The sequence below is a fragment of the Oncorhynchus clarkii genome, chromosome 3 (assembly GCF_045791955.1).
Source record: "Oncorhynchus clarkii lewisi isolate Uvic-CL-2024 chromosome 3, UVic_Ocla_1.0, whole genome shotgun sequence".
Lineage (NCBI taxonomy): Eukaryota > Metazoa > Chordata > Actinopteri > Salmoniformes > Salmonidae > Oncorhynchus > Oncorhynchus clarkii.
Genome location: NC_092149.1, coordinates 61,892,212 through 61,909,944, shown reverse-complemented (window position 1 = coordinate 61,909,944; position 17,733 = coordinate 61,892,212). Strand labels below are relative to the sequence as shown.

Below are 17,733 nucleotides of genomic sequence, written 5' to 3'. Positions count from 1 at the left end.
CAGGTTGAATACCTGAAGAGAATTCCTGGTGTGGTTGGTGCCCAGCAACTGACCAACTGGGTGAATGGCGAACAAGACGAAAGTCTGTTGGTCCTGTTGTTTTTTGATGTAGAGCAAATACCTACGCAAGTGTTGCTTGGTTTTATAAGATCCGCCATAAGAGGTTTCGTCCCCAAACCCCTGCATTGTATGAATTGTAAAGGATTTGGCCATGTTTAAAGTGTGTGCAGACGAACAGAATATACTGAAGAACGGTGTGTAGAAGGACGACTGTGTTGCAATTGTGGTGGGGATCATGAGTTCCTGGAGTGACCTGTAAGGGTGAAGGAGATTGAGGTTGCAAAAGTTAGAGCGCTCAATCGAATCTCCTATGGAGGCGATTAAAATAATTGAGAAAATTGAGTGATGCTAGTGAAGATATGGTAGTGGATACACCACAGCCTTTGGTAAATGTTTGCTTCCAGACAAAAGATACTCTGTGTGTTAAAAAGTTGGAATTTGTTGCGTTCATTGCCACAGTTATAAATTGTACAGTACAAGTCTCAAAGAAGTCTAAGAAACTGGACATTATTGTGGCTGTGGCAGAAACGTTTTTGGGACTTAGTAAGGATTTTACTTCTGAAGACTTGTAAGGGGTACTGGCACCGGAAGACACGCCCTCCCATGTTCCCCTTGAGCCTGTGTAAGCATCAGGTCAAATCAGTAAAAAAAAATAACAGAAAAGTTGTTAGATTTTTTTTTTGTTAGTTAGTTTTTTTAGTTCTGTTTCCATCCCGCATAGTAGGTGGCGGGTGCACATTCAATTGTGTGATTGCCAATACACCATAGAAGAAGAATGGATGTAGCTATAAAAATGAAACGTGCCCAGTGATAGTACGGTAGCAGCAACTTCGCAGCGTTGAATTGACGCGTGTCTTTTCAGGTTAGCTTGCAAAATAACAATTCATGTCCATGTGTTTTGAAGGCCATGCTTGACCATGTTAGTTTTGCTTTTCCTAGCTAGCGTCCTACAGCAGTAGCCATGTGCATTAACTAGCTGGTAACTTTAGTTAGCTAATTGACAGCAGGTAGGAGAGCGCAAAGGGCTTGTTTGAGGAATTAACGTTAACTAACTAGCCAGATAACTTTAGCAATGTGGCGCCTTTGTTTTTGAAGTTATGCCACATAGATATAGCTAGATTTTGCAATGCTTTTAAAAGCTCCGACTATTGTCCGACTATTGAATATGCGATGTAAATTAAGCTAAACCGCTAACTAGCACAATCTTTAATTGCGCCACCCTCAAAGGTTTACCCAGCATTATCCTGCTGCAAAAGGTAACTAGCTACTTGTCCAGTGTTGCTGAGCTAGCAATGCCCAGACAATCGCTTATGCGTGGACCATATCATGGCAAACTGACAAATGTTTCAGGCTCACTCAAGATACATGTACCCTGTTAATAACTAGCTTGCTAGCGAGCGTCTAGACGGTGTGGTGGGCACACAGTTGTCGTTAGTACTAGCAGTTCCTCAAGGTGCTATCCAAGGTACTGAACCGTGGCAGTCTAGATTAGATGGTAGTATTGATATGCTGCCAGGCTGATCTGGCAATTTTAGTTCAAATTGATCAGATTTAGTTAAATTTTATCAGAATGCTCATGACTTCACAATCCTCATGCCCTTGAATCTATGAACATGCTCTGTTTTGAAGGTGTCAGTCCGGAGTGCGTATAGAGCAGTAAAGATGTCCATGGTCCTGTTTGCCTTGGTGATGAGGAGTACGGATGGTCTACCCCTGTCTGCCACCACAGACTATGAGCAGGACGAAGGCCTACAGGAAACCAAGAAGCAGATCAAAACTCTGTCTGAGAAACTCTCCACGTTCCCAAGCCGCTGCTCTCTGAAGACAGGAAAGTTCAATATCCAGTAAGTTTGGCTTAACTGTGAATCATAGTGGTATTATCCAATATTTTATATTAACTCTTGTAGACTTTGATATTTTCACCACCCAAAGTTGCTAGCAGTTCTCTATACCCGCTCAGACTGCATCCGAAGCAGTGTCCTCCGAACATGTGCAGACCAGCTGGCTAGAGTTTTTATGGATGTATTCAACATCTATCCCAGTCTGTCCCTACTTGCTTCAAGCTGTCCACCATTGTTCCCGTGCCCAAGAAAGCAAAAGTAATTTTGTTCAGTTACCATCACCCTGTAGGTCTCACTTCAGTCATGAAATGCTTTGAGAGTTAAGGAACATGACTTCCAACTTACCCTACACCCTAGGCCCACTACAATTTGCGTAACGCCCCAAAAGATACAGATGACGCAATCGCAGTCACACTGCCCAATCCCATCTGGACATAAGGAATATCTATGTATAATTATAATAATGCTGTTTTTTGACTACAGCTCAGCCTTCAACACTATAGTGCCCTCCAAGCTCATCACTAAGCTCAGGCCCTGGGTCTGAACCCATCTCTGTGCAACGGATTCCTAATGGGCTGACCCCAGGTGGTGAAGGTGGGCAACACCTCCACTATGCCGATCCTCAACACATGGTGCCCCCACAAGGGTGCGTTCTCAGCCCCCTCCTGTACTCCCTGTTTACCCATGACTGTGTCCACATGTATCTAACTCAATCAAGTTTGAAGACGACACAACATTGATAGGTCTTATTACCAACAATGACAAGACAGGGTGGAGGTGAGGGCTCTGGCAGAGTGGTGCCAGAAAAAAAAAAAAACACCCTCTCCCTCAGTCAACAAAACGAAGGAGCCTATCGTGGACTTCAGGAGACAGCCGAGAGAGCACGCCCCCATCCACATCGACGGGGCCACAGTGGCGAGGTTGAAACGTGTACGTCGAGGAACTTGAAGCATCACTGACAAACTGAAATGATCCATTCACAATGTGTTGAAGGCGCAACAGTGTTTCTTCAACCTCAGGAGGCTGAAGAAATTTGTCTTGTCCCTTAAAACCTTCACAAATTTCTACAGATGCACCATCGCGAGCATCCTGTTGTGCTGTATCACATTCTTATATTGCAATTGCGCCATCCACAACTGCAGGGCTCTCCAGAGGGTGGTGCTGTAAGCCCAACGCATCACCGGGGGCACACTGCCTGCCCTCCAGGATATCTACAGCACCTGGTGTCACAGGAAGGTCAAGAAGATCAAGGACCTCTGCCACCCGAGCCACGGCATGTTCACCCCGCTACCATCTAGAAGACGCAGAGAGTACAGCTGGGACCGAGAGACTGGAAAAAAAACATTTAGATCTCCAGGCCATCAGACTTAAATAGTCACCACTAGCTGGCCTCTGCCCTGAACTTAGCCACTGTTCCTTGCCAGGAACCACCCGGTACTCTACCCTGCACCTTAGACTGCTGCCCTATGTGTACAGAGTCATTCGACACTGGTCACTTTAATGTTTACATACTCTTTTACCCACCATATGTATATTCTGTATTGTGGTCTAGGCTTATCCTATATAACTACTGCTGTAAACACCTTCTATTCATTTACTGTCCATTTACCGTCATATTTATATTCTGGACTGATTGCTAATTATGATATTTCTTAATTCCTTCATTGACATTTTTGAGATTTGTGTGTATTGTTGGGTATTACTGCACTGTTGGAGTTATAAAACATGAGCATTTCTCTGCACTTGCAAAAACCTACATTGTCTATGGGACCAATACTATTTGATAGTATAATTTTGCTTTGAATGGTAGTGTTATCACTCTGTCCTCATTTTATAAAATGCTTAGAGATCATCTGTTTACATGGAAATGGGTTATTAGCTAATTGGTCCCATTAAGACAGCAGATATTGGCTTGAATAAAAAGGAGTGTATACACACACGCGCATCCCTCTCTCCAGCAGCAGGGTTGGTTGGCCATCCACTCTAGTCTGAAGCCTCATTTGATATCTCAAGGTCCTTTAATCAAGGCTCAACGTTGGCCTTGACACTGAAGGAAAGTAACTGAGGACGTGCCAGACAGCATTTAAATCACTGGTTAATTTAATAGAAAGATTTAAAGATCCTTTTGGGCAATGCCCAACTTGGATGTATTGGACCTTTAATGGGTTCTGCTCTGGGTGGGTGGGGCCTTTAGTCAGCCCCTGCCTGGAACTCTCCTAATTATTCATCATAAGCAGAGAGGGGGGGGGTGGGGGAGAAGAGGGAGCTCGCTGTTCCCACTTCCCCCTCTCTTTTAAATGCCTGTTGGGTGGGTGAGTGTTTCTTTCTGAAGTTATTTAGTGGTAAACATACTGGCATCGCTCTGCTCTACAATGCAGTCACACAACTAACAAGCCTTCAAGCCACCTGATGTTGATTTAGATTTTCTGTAGTTATTGATGAATTTGTTGGAAACACGTCTGAGTTTTTTTTTTTTTTTTTTTATGTAAAAAAAACAATTTTTTTAGGCTATATCTTAGATCATTCTCCAAACAGATGGTATGATGCCAGTGTTTGTTACAGACATTAATTGAATTTGGTCTTGAAGGTCATCACATGCAGGGACATTTCTTAGTTCTGATTTGGTTGGTGTACTTAGATACTGTACTTCCCACTGTTCAGCACTGCAATTGCAGTAGATGATGGTTGTGTGTTAGTTTCACCAGTTCTCTGGGAATAGGATATCTGGTGGTGTGTACGGAGAATTGTCCCAACGCCATGGCCTTCTGTTTCCTGGAAGAGCTGCAGAACGAGGTTCTCCAAAGGTGCGACGGCTTTCTCATCCGCAATGCTGTGAGGCCTTACTCCTTCAGAGAGTTTGGTGAGTCTCTCCTCTGTTTTCCCTAGCCTGGTCTCATGTTTGTTGGTCCTGTAACCAACTCATATGGTCGGTATCGCATGACAACATATGTGACCCCGGCTATGTTTTCTCTACAAATGCATATTTTGCCTTACTGTCAAATCAAACCGGGTTTCCCTGTTATTTTTTAAGCAAAACTTTCAAATTGAAACCCTGTTGTACCTCTAATTACTATTATACTAATCATGTAACGACAGATGCTGCTATGACCTTCCTTTCTAGCATGGGTTGTATTTTTAATACCTTTTTTTTTTAAACTGGCACTTCCAGACGACTTCCTCCAGGATACGAAGCAGCGCTACAATAACTCCTGCTCTCTGACCTCTAAGATCAACCTGGCTGACATGCAGTCAGAGCTCAAGATGATACCGACATACCAGCTGTCCTCTGAGGACCTACGGTTCGGCTTCTCACGCCGCAAGGTCTTCCAGTACAAGAGCATAAGTAAGTTCCACACATGCACACACCGGGGTTTCCGTTAGCCGGTAATAGCTGGCTTTTGGCTGGAATTCTTTTTTTGAAAAGCTGATGAATAATATTGGTGCTGGCCAATTGTCCGGGATAAAACAATTCCCATTGCGACATGCTTTTTAGCCTATTCAATGATTGACATGCCAGTCGACGTAAATACATTTGATAGGTTAAATTGCATGATTTAGTTGAATTAAATTGGCACGTACAGTATATTCATTACGCATCTTAACACACGCGTACAGCATACAGATACAGAGCATTCTGCTGCAGCATCTTGTGGTGCTTTCAAGACAACTGGCAACTAAAAAATACTAGGTCAAATCATGATGTCAGTGATCGTCAGGTTGGAAAGTGAGATCTAGAAAGAGGCCAGAGTTCCCGAGTTGGATGACAGTTGAAGTACATTTTTACAAGTCTCTCCCCCCAGTTGTCTTGAATGCTCGAAGTCAGATCTTTCCGAGTTCAGTTATTTTGAACGCAGCAACTGAAGGCAGTTCACACCACTTTGTAATGAGCTGGAGGCAGTATGTATTTAGACAGACTTCATTGTTTGAAACCTGAATGTTTAAATACATATTATGAGGCATGTCAAAGTAGCCTATTGGTCTCTTTCTAAATTTTATAATGGATATTTGTATCTGTCACAAACTGCTCACATGTGAACTGTTTTCCCTCTAATTGCATTATGGTACAAACATTACTGCATGGCCTACTGCCTTGTGTGCATTGCTGCACTAATGTGAATAAATAATAGTTTATCAACATATTTTAAGCTATATGTTCTGATCTGTTGCATCACTCATTGCTTTTTCAAATGTTTATTTTAATGTGACCTAGGCCTACTTCTTTCACAACTGTCCCAGTGTTTGGCTAGGCTACTTCTTTCACAACTGTCCCAGTGTTTGGCTAGGCTACTTCTTTCACAACTGTCCCAGTGTTGGGCTAGGCCTACTTCTTTCACAACTGTCCCAGTGTTTGGCTAGGCTACTTCTTTCACAACTGTCCCAGTGTTTGGCTAGGCTACTTCTTTCACAACTGTCCCAGTGTTTGGCTAGGCTACTTATTTCACAACTGTCCCAGTGTTTGGCTAGGCTACTTATTTCACAACTGTCCCAGTGTTTGGCTAGGCTACTTATTTCACAACTGTCCCAGTGTTTGGCTAGGCTATAGAATAGGTACCCTGACACAATGTACGCTAGTGACTTGTTGGCTGAGGCCTTTTTCAATCAAAGCACCTAGCTGCCTTTGATGCTTTTAAGCACTGTAAAATATGACTCTTCACATAAGCTTTAACAATCACTTAACTGTGTACTGAATGTCAAATGGATTTCATCTGCATTCCAGCCACCTCATTCTAATTTCCCTTATCCAATTTACCTAAGCCTTTACTGTAGGTATCTCCCATTGTCACGTTAGCACATGTTTAAAATGGCTTCCATCCATTCCATACCTCTAGGACAGCTTGGTTGTCAGCTAACTGATTCTGCCCTGGGTCACCACAGCTCCTCTCTCTCCCTCAAGAACCACTGCTTTCCTATTCACCTTCCTATCGCTCACTGTGGGTATGGGAAGAGTAGGAGGATTGATAATCACATTGTTTTAACGCTGTAGTTAAGATTCCACATTTTGGAATTGAATCAGTGGTTTCTTTTCAGATGTTGGGAGAATTCTAAGATTGCGCATGATGGTGTAGTGCAGGGCTATTCAACTGGAGGCCCGAGGGCTAGATCTCACCCTTTTATCAATTTAGTCCTGTCCCTTGTGACAGACTGGCTGATTGATACCTTGTCATCTTAAAGGCTTGAAAGAGGAACAAACATTTATTTTTCAGTAAGTCCGCAGTTTTAAAAATAAATGAAGTACTTTTATAAAGTAAACGCACATGGCTGATGGCTAAAACAAAATGTTTTTTCAACACATTCAGGAAACACCTTTTCAAGGAAACACAGGCCCCGATTACACATTGCACGCACCTGTGTCGATTAGCCATTCTCACCAATTAGGCAATACAACTGGTAATGTTTAGAGATGACAGTGCAGTTAATGGATTAAATTAATGCTGAGTTGATGCAGAAAAGAAATGGCATTGCATCACAATGAATACTTTGAATCGATTAAAAAATATATACATTTATTCCATAGTGAACATGATTTAAAAACAATTCTGACCTATTGTCAAAATGGCAAGTGCTACAAGGCCTATTCGTGTGGTTTCTGGCTGTTTTTCTAGCGCTAATTTGGCATGTTTAAAAAATAAATACAAGTAATTCGCTATGAATTTGGCTCTTTCAATGGTTTGGACTATAAGCTATTATGACCCCATGCATGAGAACTACGACTCCAAATTTCAGTCTGAAGGAAGTATGTTCCAGGAACACATACTGTACGCGTCTTCTGTTTCTCTCTGTGCTGCAACATGTTCAAATGTAATGCTATAACCTAATGACCGGGGGAAATGAATTCAAAGCATCCTTCAGACTGACATTTGCAATTGGGTTACTTGATTGTCATCTATTTGTTATTTATAACTTTTATTGAGAGGATGGCAAGGTCAGATTCAAACATGTTTCTTAAAACAGAATCAAATAAATAGCTTGCTGGTCCATGTTTTCACTCTGTGTTAGGGGAGGAAGCATTTTGTTTTCAGAGGATTTTAAAACTACCTGATTACTGTAATCAACATTTTAAGTGCTTTGTATGGCATTTGTTTTTGATAGTTCTGAAGAAGACCACATTCAGCAACCCTGGCATCCAGTAGTCCCATTGGATAACATGTCCTAATAAGCTAAGAAACCCCTGTTCAGACTCCTGATTACCCCAAACACATTCGTATGAGACTGTTATTAACTAATAATTTAGCTTTAGTGTTACCGCCCATTAATTCTGTTTGTCCGCATCACTTTGAGGCCATTCTAGAGTGAGCTCAGCATCCCACAATCCTGAGCTGTGGTGAAGCAACATGAGGAATATAGCAGGGGCAGAGATGCCTCTTTTTCCTTAGATGGTGTGGTTTCTAGTTTTGCTGTTGGTTGTCTTTTTGTTGGTGTCTGTACCCTCCAGCAATTAACTTTTTGAATGTGACTATAACAAATATAGTCGAGTAGCCCTGGTTTAGTGCTTTACCATTTATTTTTCACCTATTCTCAGAACCCGTAAACTAATCCTGCTCTATGTAGCTATTTTTAATATTGATAGGAATGTAGTCACGACTACTTCACACCAAACCATAAGTCAGTGAAGTCTCTGGCAGGGAGTGTGTATTGTGGTGTCCTTCAGGACAGGATGTGGCTGTTTATCAGAGCTTCTTAATGCATCTATGGCTCATTGGCCAGCAGGTCATTACTGCTGATTCTTTACAGTTCCCTTCCTTTCCTCCCAGCTCCCAGCCAGCAGTTTGAGCCGGTGTCTCTACCTGGCATCATCTCCTGTGTGCTAAGCATCTTCTGTGGAGGCCTCAATCTACTCCAAGGGTTTCATGCCATAGAGGGCTTTATGCAGGTACAGTAAGACTGTAGAGATGCATTGCATTTTATTTCATTCTATGGGTATGACAAAAGTCAACACCTGTAACTATAATATGTAAAACCAAGCCTTCATAGGAATCATTTAAACACCTCTTAGTTGGAGGTGAGCTTACACAGTTCAGCAGCTATTTATGTCCAGTGCCTTTGTTAGCTGATTGTTTCCGGTTTCACCAAGCCTACCTGCTGCTAAACATTCAGTGGCTATACATTCATTTACCTCAATCTATACTTCTCCCTTCTCTACCTCCTTACCTGTCCTGTGCATCTGCAGAGTTACAACGACGAAGACTTTAATGACATGATTTCTTTTTTCCTGGGCACAGCAGCCGGTTTGTATCAGGTAAGTGATGCTAGTATGAGTAAGAGCTGCTTGCCTCTGCCTGGCTGACACTGCTGAGTGACTAACAACCCTGCACTTTACATCACAGCATGATTTACGTCACAACTCTGTGTACGGGGGTGGGGGGGGGGGTTTAGACCATGTGCATTTGGGAAATATTCTGACCCCTTCCCTCTCCACATTATGTTACAGCCTTATTCTAAAATGTATGAAATAAATAAGTTCCGCATCAATCTATGCTACCCCATAATGATAACGTGAAAACAGGTTTTGCAAATGTATTAAAAGTAAAAAATAACATTAAAAAAAGACTCAAAATTGAGCTCAGGTGCATCCTGTTTCCATTTATCATCCTTGATGATTCTACAGCTTGATTGGAATTCACCCTTTGGTAAATTCAATTGATTCTACATGATTTGGAAAGGCACTCCTCATATATAATTAGTCCCACAGTTGTCAGAGCAAAAACCAAGCCGTGAGGTTGAAGGAATTGTCTGCAGAGTTCAGACAGGATTATGTTTAGGCACAGATCTGGGGAAGGGTAACAAAATATTTCTGCAGCATTGAAGGTCCCCAAGAACAGTGGCTTCTATCATTCTTAAATGGAAGACGTTTGGAACCCTCAAGACTCTTCCTACAGTTGGCTGCCTGGCCAAACTGCGCAATGAGGGAAGAAGGGCCTTGGTCAGAGGTGACCACGGTCACTCTGACAGAGCTCCAGAGTTCCTCTGTAGAGATGGCTGTCCTTCTGGAAGGTTCTCCCATCTTTGCAGCACTCCATCAATTAGTCCTTTATGGGAAAGTGGCCAGATAGAAGCCATTCCTTAGTAATGGGCACATGAAAGCCCACTTGGAGTTTGTGGAAACGCACCTAAAGGACTCTCAGACCATGAGAAACAAGATTCTCTGGTCTGATGAAACCAAGATTGAAGTCTTTGGCCTGAATGCCAAGCGTCACGTCTGGAGGAAACCTGGCACCATCCCTACAGTGATGCATGGTGGTAGCAGCATCGTGGTGTGAAGATGGTTTTTCAGCTGCAAACAATGGGAGACTAGTCGGGATCGAGGCAAAGTACAGATCCTTGATGAACACCTGCTCCAGAGCACTCAGGACCTCACTGGGGTGATGGTTCACCTTCCAACAGGACAACGACCATAAGCACACAGCCAAGACAACGCAGGAGTGGCTTCGGGACAAGTGTCTGAATATCCTTGAGTGGCCCAGCTATAACCCGATCAAACCTCTCTGGAGAGACCTGAAAATAGCTGTGCAGCGATACTCCCCATCCAACCTGACAGAGCTTGAGAAGAATGGGAGAAACTCCCCAAATAAACATGTGCCAAGTTTGTAGTGTCATACCCAGGAAGGCTGTAATCGCTGCCAAAGGGCTTTCAACAAGGTACTGCATACTTATGTAAATGTAATATTGCAAACATTTCTAAACCTGTTTTTAGGGATGCACGATATATCGGTGAACATATCGGAATTGGACGATATTAGCTAAAAATGCCAACATCTGGTATCGACCGATGTCTAGATTAACCCCCCGATGTCAAAGCTGACGTGCATATCTATATAACGTACGCACATGACTTAATGACGCGACAAAAAATTTGGCACTATATGTGCAACACAGCATTCCTAAACTAGCCCACAATGTATGCTGTGTGGATCGAGCAGTCAGCAGAGTAACAAGTACGAAATCCATTGAAGCCAAGATAATGGAATTCATTGCCCTTGACAATCAACCGTTCGCCTATTGACATTTAACTTCAATTCATGAAAATAAATAGCTGGTCAGCTTGGGCAACAGGTTTAAGTTGCTAACGTTATAAGCAGCCAGCTAGCTTCATCTGGCTAGTGAGGCTCGACTGCACCGGGTTATGGTTTGTGAAGCTAGCCACAGTAAGGATTAGGCACAATAGTGGCGTTTGCCTTCAAAATAAGTGTTGACAGTAATACAAATAGCCATAAGTATGGCATAATTCTACTAACTGCAAAATCCACTATTGTGGCTAATTCTATTGTAGATGGGTCTGACTTCCATTAATCAAATAAGAACAGTCTTATTAATTAGGGTTATTTTTAGATGACACCTAGCTATATAGTTAGCTAGCTACTGAATTAAACTGAACAAAACAGCACAGCAAGAATGTGGGAGAGAAAGATAATCAATTTTTGGAATAAGGCTGTAATGTCAAAGGGTCTGAATACTTTCCAAATTCACTGTATATGCAAAAGAATGTGGACACCCCTTCAAATTAGTGGATTAGGCTATTTTAGCCACAGGTTGCTGACAGATGTATAAAATTGAGCACACAGCCATGCAATCTCCATACACAAACATTGGCAGTAGAATGGCCTTACTGAAGTGCTCAGTGACTTTCAATGTGGCACTGTCATTGGATGCAACCTTTCCAACAAGTCAGTTTGTCAAATTTCTACTCTGCTAGTGCTGCCCCGGACAACTGCAAGTGCTGTTGGGAAGTGGAAATGTCTAGGAGCAACAACAGCTCAGCTGCGAAGTGGTAGGCCACACAAGCTCTCAGAAAGGGACCGCTGAAGCACAGTGCGTAAAAAATTCTGTCCTCAGTTGCAACACTTACTACCGAGTTCCAAACTGCCTCTGGAAGCAACGTCAGCACAATAGCTGTTTGTCGGGAGCTTAATGAAATGGGTTTCCATGGCCGAGCAGCCACACCATGTGCAATGCCAAGTGACTGCTGGAGTGGTGTAAAGCTCATCGCCATTGGATGCTGGAGCAGTGGAAACACCTTCTCTGGAGTGATTAATCATGTTTCACCATCTTGCAGTCTGATGGATGAATCTGGGTTTGGCGGATGCCAGGAGAACCGCTACCTTACCCAATGCGTAGTGCCAACTGAAGTTTTTAGGCGGAATAATGGCCTGGGGCTGTTTCTCATGGTTCGGGCAACGCCACTTAGTTCCAGTGAAGGGAAATCTTAACACTACCGCATGCAATGACATTCTAGATTCTGTGTTTCCAAATTTGTCAACAGTTTTGGGGAAGGCCCTTTCCAGTTTCAGCATGAGTGACCCCGTGTACAAAGCGAGGTCCATACAGAAATGGTTTGTCGACTGACCTCAACCACATCGAACACCTTTTGGATGAATTGGAATGCTGACTGCGAGCCAGGCCTAGTTGCCCAACATCAGTGCCTGCACTCACTAATGCTCTTGTGGTTGAATGGAAGCAAGTCACCGCAGTAATGTACCAACATCTAGTGGGTGCCTTCCCAGAAGAGTGGAGGCTGTTATAGCTGCAAATGGGGCACCAACTCCACATTAATGTCCATGATTTTGGAATGGGATGTTCGACTAGCAGGTGTCCACATACTTTTGGTTGTGTAGTCTAGCTACAATTTTCACATTGTACTCAAGTGTCCTTGGGTACATTGAAAAATATGTATTTGTTTTAAATGGAGCCTATGGCTTTTTTTTTATTTCTCGTAGCGGATTGACGCGTGCACTAAATTGGGGCATCCTGATTTTAAAATCATTGATCGTTACTCGCTTGGTTTGAAAGCAAAAAGATTGGCTTTCTGCAAGGAATCTTAATTTTCAATACATTGCAGTAGGTCTAGTCTCAGTTGACCTTTCTCTCTGCAGTTTTACCTGTTTGCTTACTTCTCTGTGAGGAGGAACAGTAAGTCATTCCTGGCCTTCGCCCTGATCTGTCTGTCCAACATCTGCCTGTTTGAACTGAGGAACGTGTGGCAGATCCTCTTCCACGTGACTGTAGCGGCCTTCATGACACTACAGATCAGACTGAGGCAGCTGCAGAGCAAATCTCCGGACTACAACGTCTGACAAACCACAACCATGAGACTTACAACCAAACAACGAGGGGAAGGGGAAGATATTAAAACAAACCAACTTTGTCTGAAAGATACTAACCGCCAACAGCAACTAGAAACCACTACAATGTCTAAGGAAAAGAGGTATCTCTGCCTTTATCTTCCTCACGTTGCTTCTCCACCACAGCTCAGGATTGATGGATGCTGAGCTCACTCTAGAGTGACCTACAAAGTGATGCAGACCAATAGGATTAATGGGTGGTGCCGCTACAGCTAAATTATTAGTTAATTGGCTAATAACAATCATGAATGTCTTTGGTGGAATTAACAGGATTCTGAACAGGGGTTTCTGTCTTAGACTATTAGGACATGTTAGTAAATTGGACTACTGGAGACCAGGGTTTCTTAATGTGGTCCTATTTTTGCCATGTGTACTGCATGTCCAGGGAGGGTTAGGCCAGTACTCAACTGTCATTCTCTGAATCCCTGACCTGTCATTCTCTGAATCCCTGACATCCCATACGTGTCTCACATGTTTAGACCATTTTTGTAGGTACATTTTTTTTGTTGTTGACATGGCTAGTAAATATATGTATTGATTATGAATTTACTTTTGAATAAATGATGTGCATGATTATGGTCTACTTTTATTTTGGCCAGTGATTTAAAGAAAAATAATTTAAGGCATGCAATTATGAACACTCACTAAGCCTGTAATGTCCATGTTTTACTTTTTGTTGCAGGCATCAGTCATATGCTATTGCTTGATAGCAGAGTTGGGTATGGCATATGTTTAAACAAGTGGTGTTATCCAACTGTCAGCATTGTCCTCATCTTGTCAACTGACAGACCCCTGGTGCAGAGTTGGTAACAGCAGCCACTCCTGGAAATGATTGAATTTACCTGTGAGCCCTCACCAACCCCATATTTGAGGGTATTAGTTAATTTACTGATGAGTTAAGGAATTGTGCAATGAGTTATGGTTTTTATTTTGGGTGTATCCATGGTCAGTCAGACTAGATCTATTATCTTCACTCATGCAGTGACTAAACATGGAACCAAGTATTAAAAACAATTGAACTACCTACATGTATATCTTGGGGACTGACTACTGCACTGATTCAATCCTTAAAGGTCCAATATTTTTATTTGAATATCATTTCTGAGTAACAATTAAGAACCTTAGTGATTTGTTTTCAATTAATATGGTCAATCAATCCAGCTTAGCAATTTCTCAAGCAATAATTTTAGCTAGGACTGTCAGTGGTCTGAGGGAAACGGAAAACTAGCTGTTATTGGCAGAGGTTTGGAACTGTCTTGGTCTATTAACACATGTATGGCTTGGTGATGTTACGAGGCAGGTCAAAACTACATGACACCAAAACAATCTGAAATTTCACGTCATTTCAAACCACTCTTATACTGGTGACGACCCTCCCAGTCTGCCGTATTCGATCTCGTTGCTCTTGTTTTCCTTATTATAAGATGTCGGTGGGTGGAGCCAGGAGGGTCGTCAGTGAAATGGGACACACCTGGGCTTGGGTTTGTCCCGGTATAAATAGTCCTTTTCCCCATTCATTGAGACTCTCCACACAAACACACTTGTTGGATTTTGGTTGTGGCTGTTTTTGGTCCTTTTGTTTTGGCACTTTTCAAAACCCCTTATTATTACATCTATGCAACCACTCACTTGCACTACTGACTACATACACCATTGTTAATTGTATATTGTTTACTTTCGTTAAGGAATAACAGATTTTTGTTATGGGCTTTGAGCCGGTTCGTGACACAAGGTATTTTCACAGTATTAGTCCCACCTCAGTGTGGCGATATTTATCTAAATAAATTAAACATGTTTTGGACTGCACTGGGCCTTTTAAGATTTGTCACTGACAATGGCCAAAACATATTAGCCTGTACATCTTAACAGACTTACTCTCCAGTATGAAATGGGTCATAGAAACATTATTTTGATGTTGGCTATTTGGACTGACATAATTCTGCAATCCATGTAATTACACAACATCAAGAAGATAAGTCCTATGTAAAATGACTTTCTGATGTGCACAAAGAATTTGACAGTCTTCTATTACACGTTTCATATGAATTTCTCCTTTTATTCCTTTTTGAGAACACGCTCTACTGATTTATAAAGATCAGACCCAGATATCTGGCTGCATCACCTATTCAGTTACAGAAGCAGTTTCAGGCAAGAAGCAGTGAGGGGTAGCTGTTCTGGGAGACTTCATGGTGATTACCTTTATTATTATTATTATTAGTGTGTTCAATATTAGAAGCAGCAGAAATTTCATCCAGAGGTACATGGAGCTCTTGGCTCAATATCCCTCTATGTTCTTAATCAGGAAGTGTGCGGTTGAATGCAGATGAATACTTGGGTGTTTTATAAGGGGGAAATTGTAGCTCATTTGTTGTGCTATTTCTATTTGAACTATTTGTAATTCTATTTGTGACTATTCTAATCTATTCCCACAGACATTAAGGCTATTTTCTCACTGCCCACAGCATCCATGGCCAGCTCACAGGTGTGGGGCTTTAAAGGGTAAGGACTGTCATTTAACAAGATGACTATTGTATTATGAGTCCTGCTTGAATCACTTCCACCACATGTAGGCTACTTACAAGTATATTTTAAAAATGTTCTTCATTCAGCTTTGTAGGGAATATAGTGATATCCTAAATCATATTGCTTTCATCTAGCCAATATCATAGCTATATCATTAGTGAAGACAAGACCAAGGCTGTACTAAACAGTGTCTCCCTATCAATTGCAATCCTTGTTATGGCATCAATGACAGTGTACTGCTGCCCCCCTCTGGACATCTATAGGAACATTCAACTCAAATACTCTACAGGTTGGTTGGTAAGTTCTCTCCTCTTGCTACCAGTACCTGCTTACAGAAAAGGTTCCACTTTAGGGGTGGGTTGTTGAAACAGAAATAGCCTACCATTTGGATGGCAAAATACTGGAAAAAAATAAATATATATAAATATTATTATTTATATACACACAGTGGGGAGAACAAGTATTTGATACACTGCCGATTTTGCAGGTTTTCCTACTTACAAAGCATGTAGAGGTCTAAGCATTTCGCTACACTCGCATTAACATCTGCTAACCATGTGTATGTGACAAATAAAAATTTGATTTGATTTATAATTGTTTTTATCATAGGTACACTTCAACTGTGAGAGACGGAATCTAAAACAAAAATCCAGAAAATCACATTTGTATGATTTTTAAGTGTGTGTGTGTATGTATGTGTATATATATATATATATATATATACTGCTCAAATAAATAAAGGGAACACTAAAATAACACATCCTAGATCTGAAATATTCTTATTCAACTATGTAAAGAAAAAAGTATTTAATGTGCTGACAAAATCACACAAATTATCAATGGAAATCAAATTGATCAACCCATGGAGGTCTGGATTTGGATTCACACTCAAAATTAAAGTGGAAAACCACACTACAGGCTGATCCAACTTTGATGTAATGTCCTTAAACAAGTCAATGAGGCTCAGTAGTGTGTTTGTGTGGCCTCCACGTGCCTGTATGACCTCCCTACAATGCCTGGGCATGCTCCTGATGAGGTGGCGGATGGTCTCCTGAGGGATCTCCTCTCAGACCTGGACTAAAGCATCCGTCAACTCCTGGACAGTCTGTGGTGCAACGTGGCGTTGGTGGATGGAGCGAGACATGATGTCCCAGATGTGGATTCAGGTCTGGGGAACGGGCGGGCCAGTCCATAGCATCAATGCCTTCCTCTTGCAGGAACTGCTGACACACTCCAGCCACATGAGGTCTAGCATTGTCTTGCATTAGGAGGAACCCAGGGCCAAGCGCACCAGCATATGGTCTCACAAGGGGTCTGAGGATCTCATCTCGGTACCTAATGGCAGTCAGGCTACCTCTGGCGAGCACATGGAGGGCTGTGCGGCCCCCCCAAAGAAATGCCACCCCACCTCATGACTGACCCACCGCCAAACTGGTCATGCTGGAGGATGTTGCAGGCAGCAGAACGTTCTCCACGGCGTCTCCAGACTCTGTCACGTCTGTCACATGTGCTCAGTGTGAACCTGCTTTCATCTGTGAAGAGCACAGGGCGCCAGTGGCGAATTTGCCAATCTTGGTGTTCTCTGGCAAATGCCAAACGTCCTGCACGGTGTTGGGCTGTAAGCACAACCCCCACCTGTGGACGTCGGGCCCTCATACCACCCTCATGGAGTCTGTTTCTGACCGTTTGAGCAGACACATGCACATTTGTGGCCTGCTGGAGGTCATTTTGCAGGGCTCTGGTAGTGCTCCTCTGCTCCTCCTTGCACAAAGGCGGAGGTAGCGGTCCTGCTGCTGGGTTGTTGCCCTCCTACGGCCTCCTCCACGTCTCCTGATGTACTGGCCTGTCTCCTGGTAGCACCTCCATGCTCTGGACACTACGCTGACAGACACAGCAAACCTTCTTGCCACATCTCGCATTGATGTGCCATCCTGGATGAGCTGCACTACCTGAGCCACTTGTGTGGGTTGTAGACTCCGTCTCATGCTACCACTAGAGTGAAAGCACCGCCAGCATTCAAAAGTGACCAAAACATCAGCCAGGAAGCATAGGAACTGAGAAGTGGTCTGTGGTCACCACCTGCAGAACCACTCCTTTATTGGGGGTGTCTTGCTAATAGCCTATAATTTCCACCTGTTGTCTATTCCATTTGCACAACAGCATGTGAAATTTATTGTCAATCAGTGTTGCTT

At 42.6% G+C, this 17,733-nt stretch overlaps 1 protein-coding gene across 1 annotated transcript; it reads left to right on the top strand.

Annotated features, from left to right (window-relative positions):
* Positions 1–836: 836 nt before the first annotated feature.
* On the top strand, positions 837–13,350 carry LOC139406075 (vesicle-trafficking protein SEC22a-like). Its single transcript, XM_071148542.1, has 7 exons — positions 837–922; positions 1,690–1,904; positions 4,598–4,761; positions 5,071–5,244; positions 8,654–8,772; positions 9,070–9,138; positions 12,770–13,350. The coding sequence occupies exons 2-7, from the start codon at positions 1,723–1,725 to the stop codon at positions 12,968–12,970; spliced, it is 909 nt and encodes a 302-aa protein (XP_071004643.1). The 5' UTR covers positions 837–922; positions 1,690–1,722; the 3' UTR covers positions 12,971–13,350.
* The last annotated feature ends 4,383 nt before the right edge of the window (positions 13,351–17,733 follow it).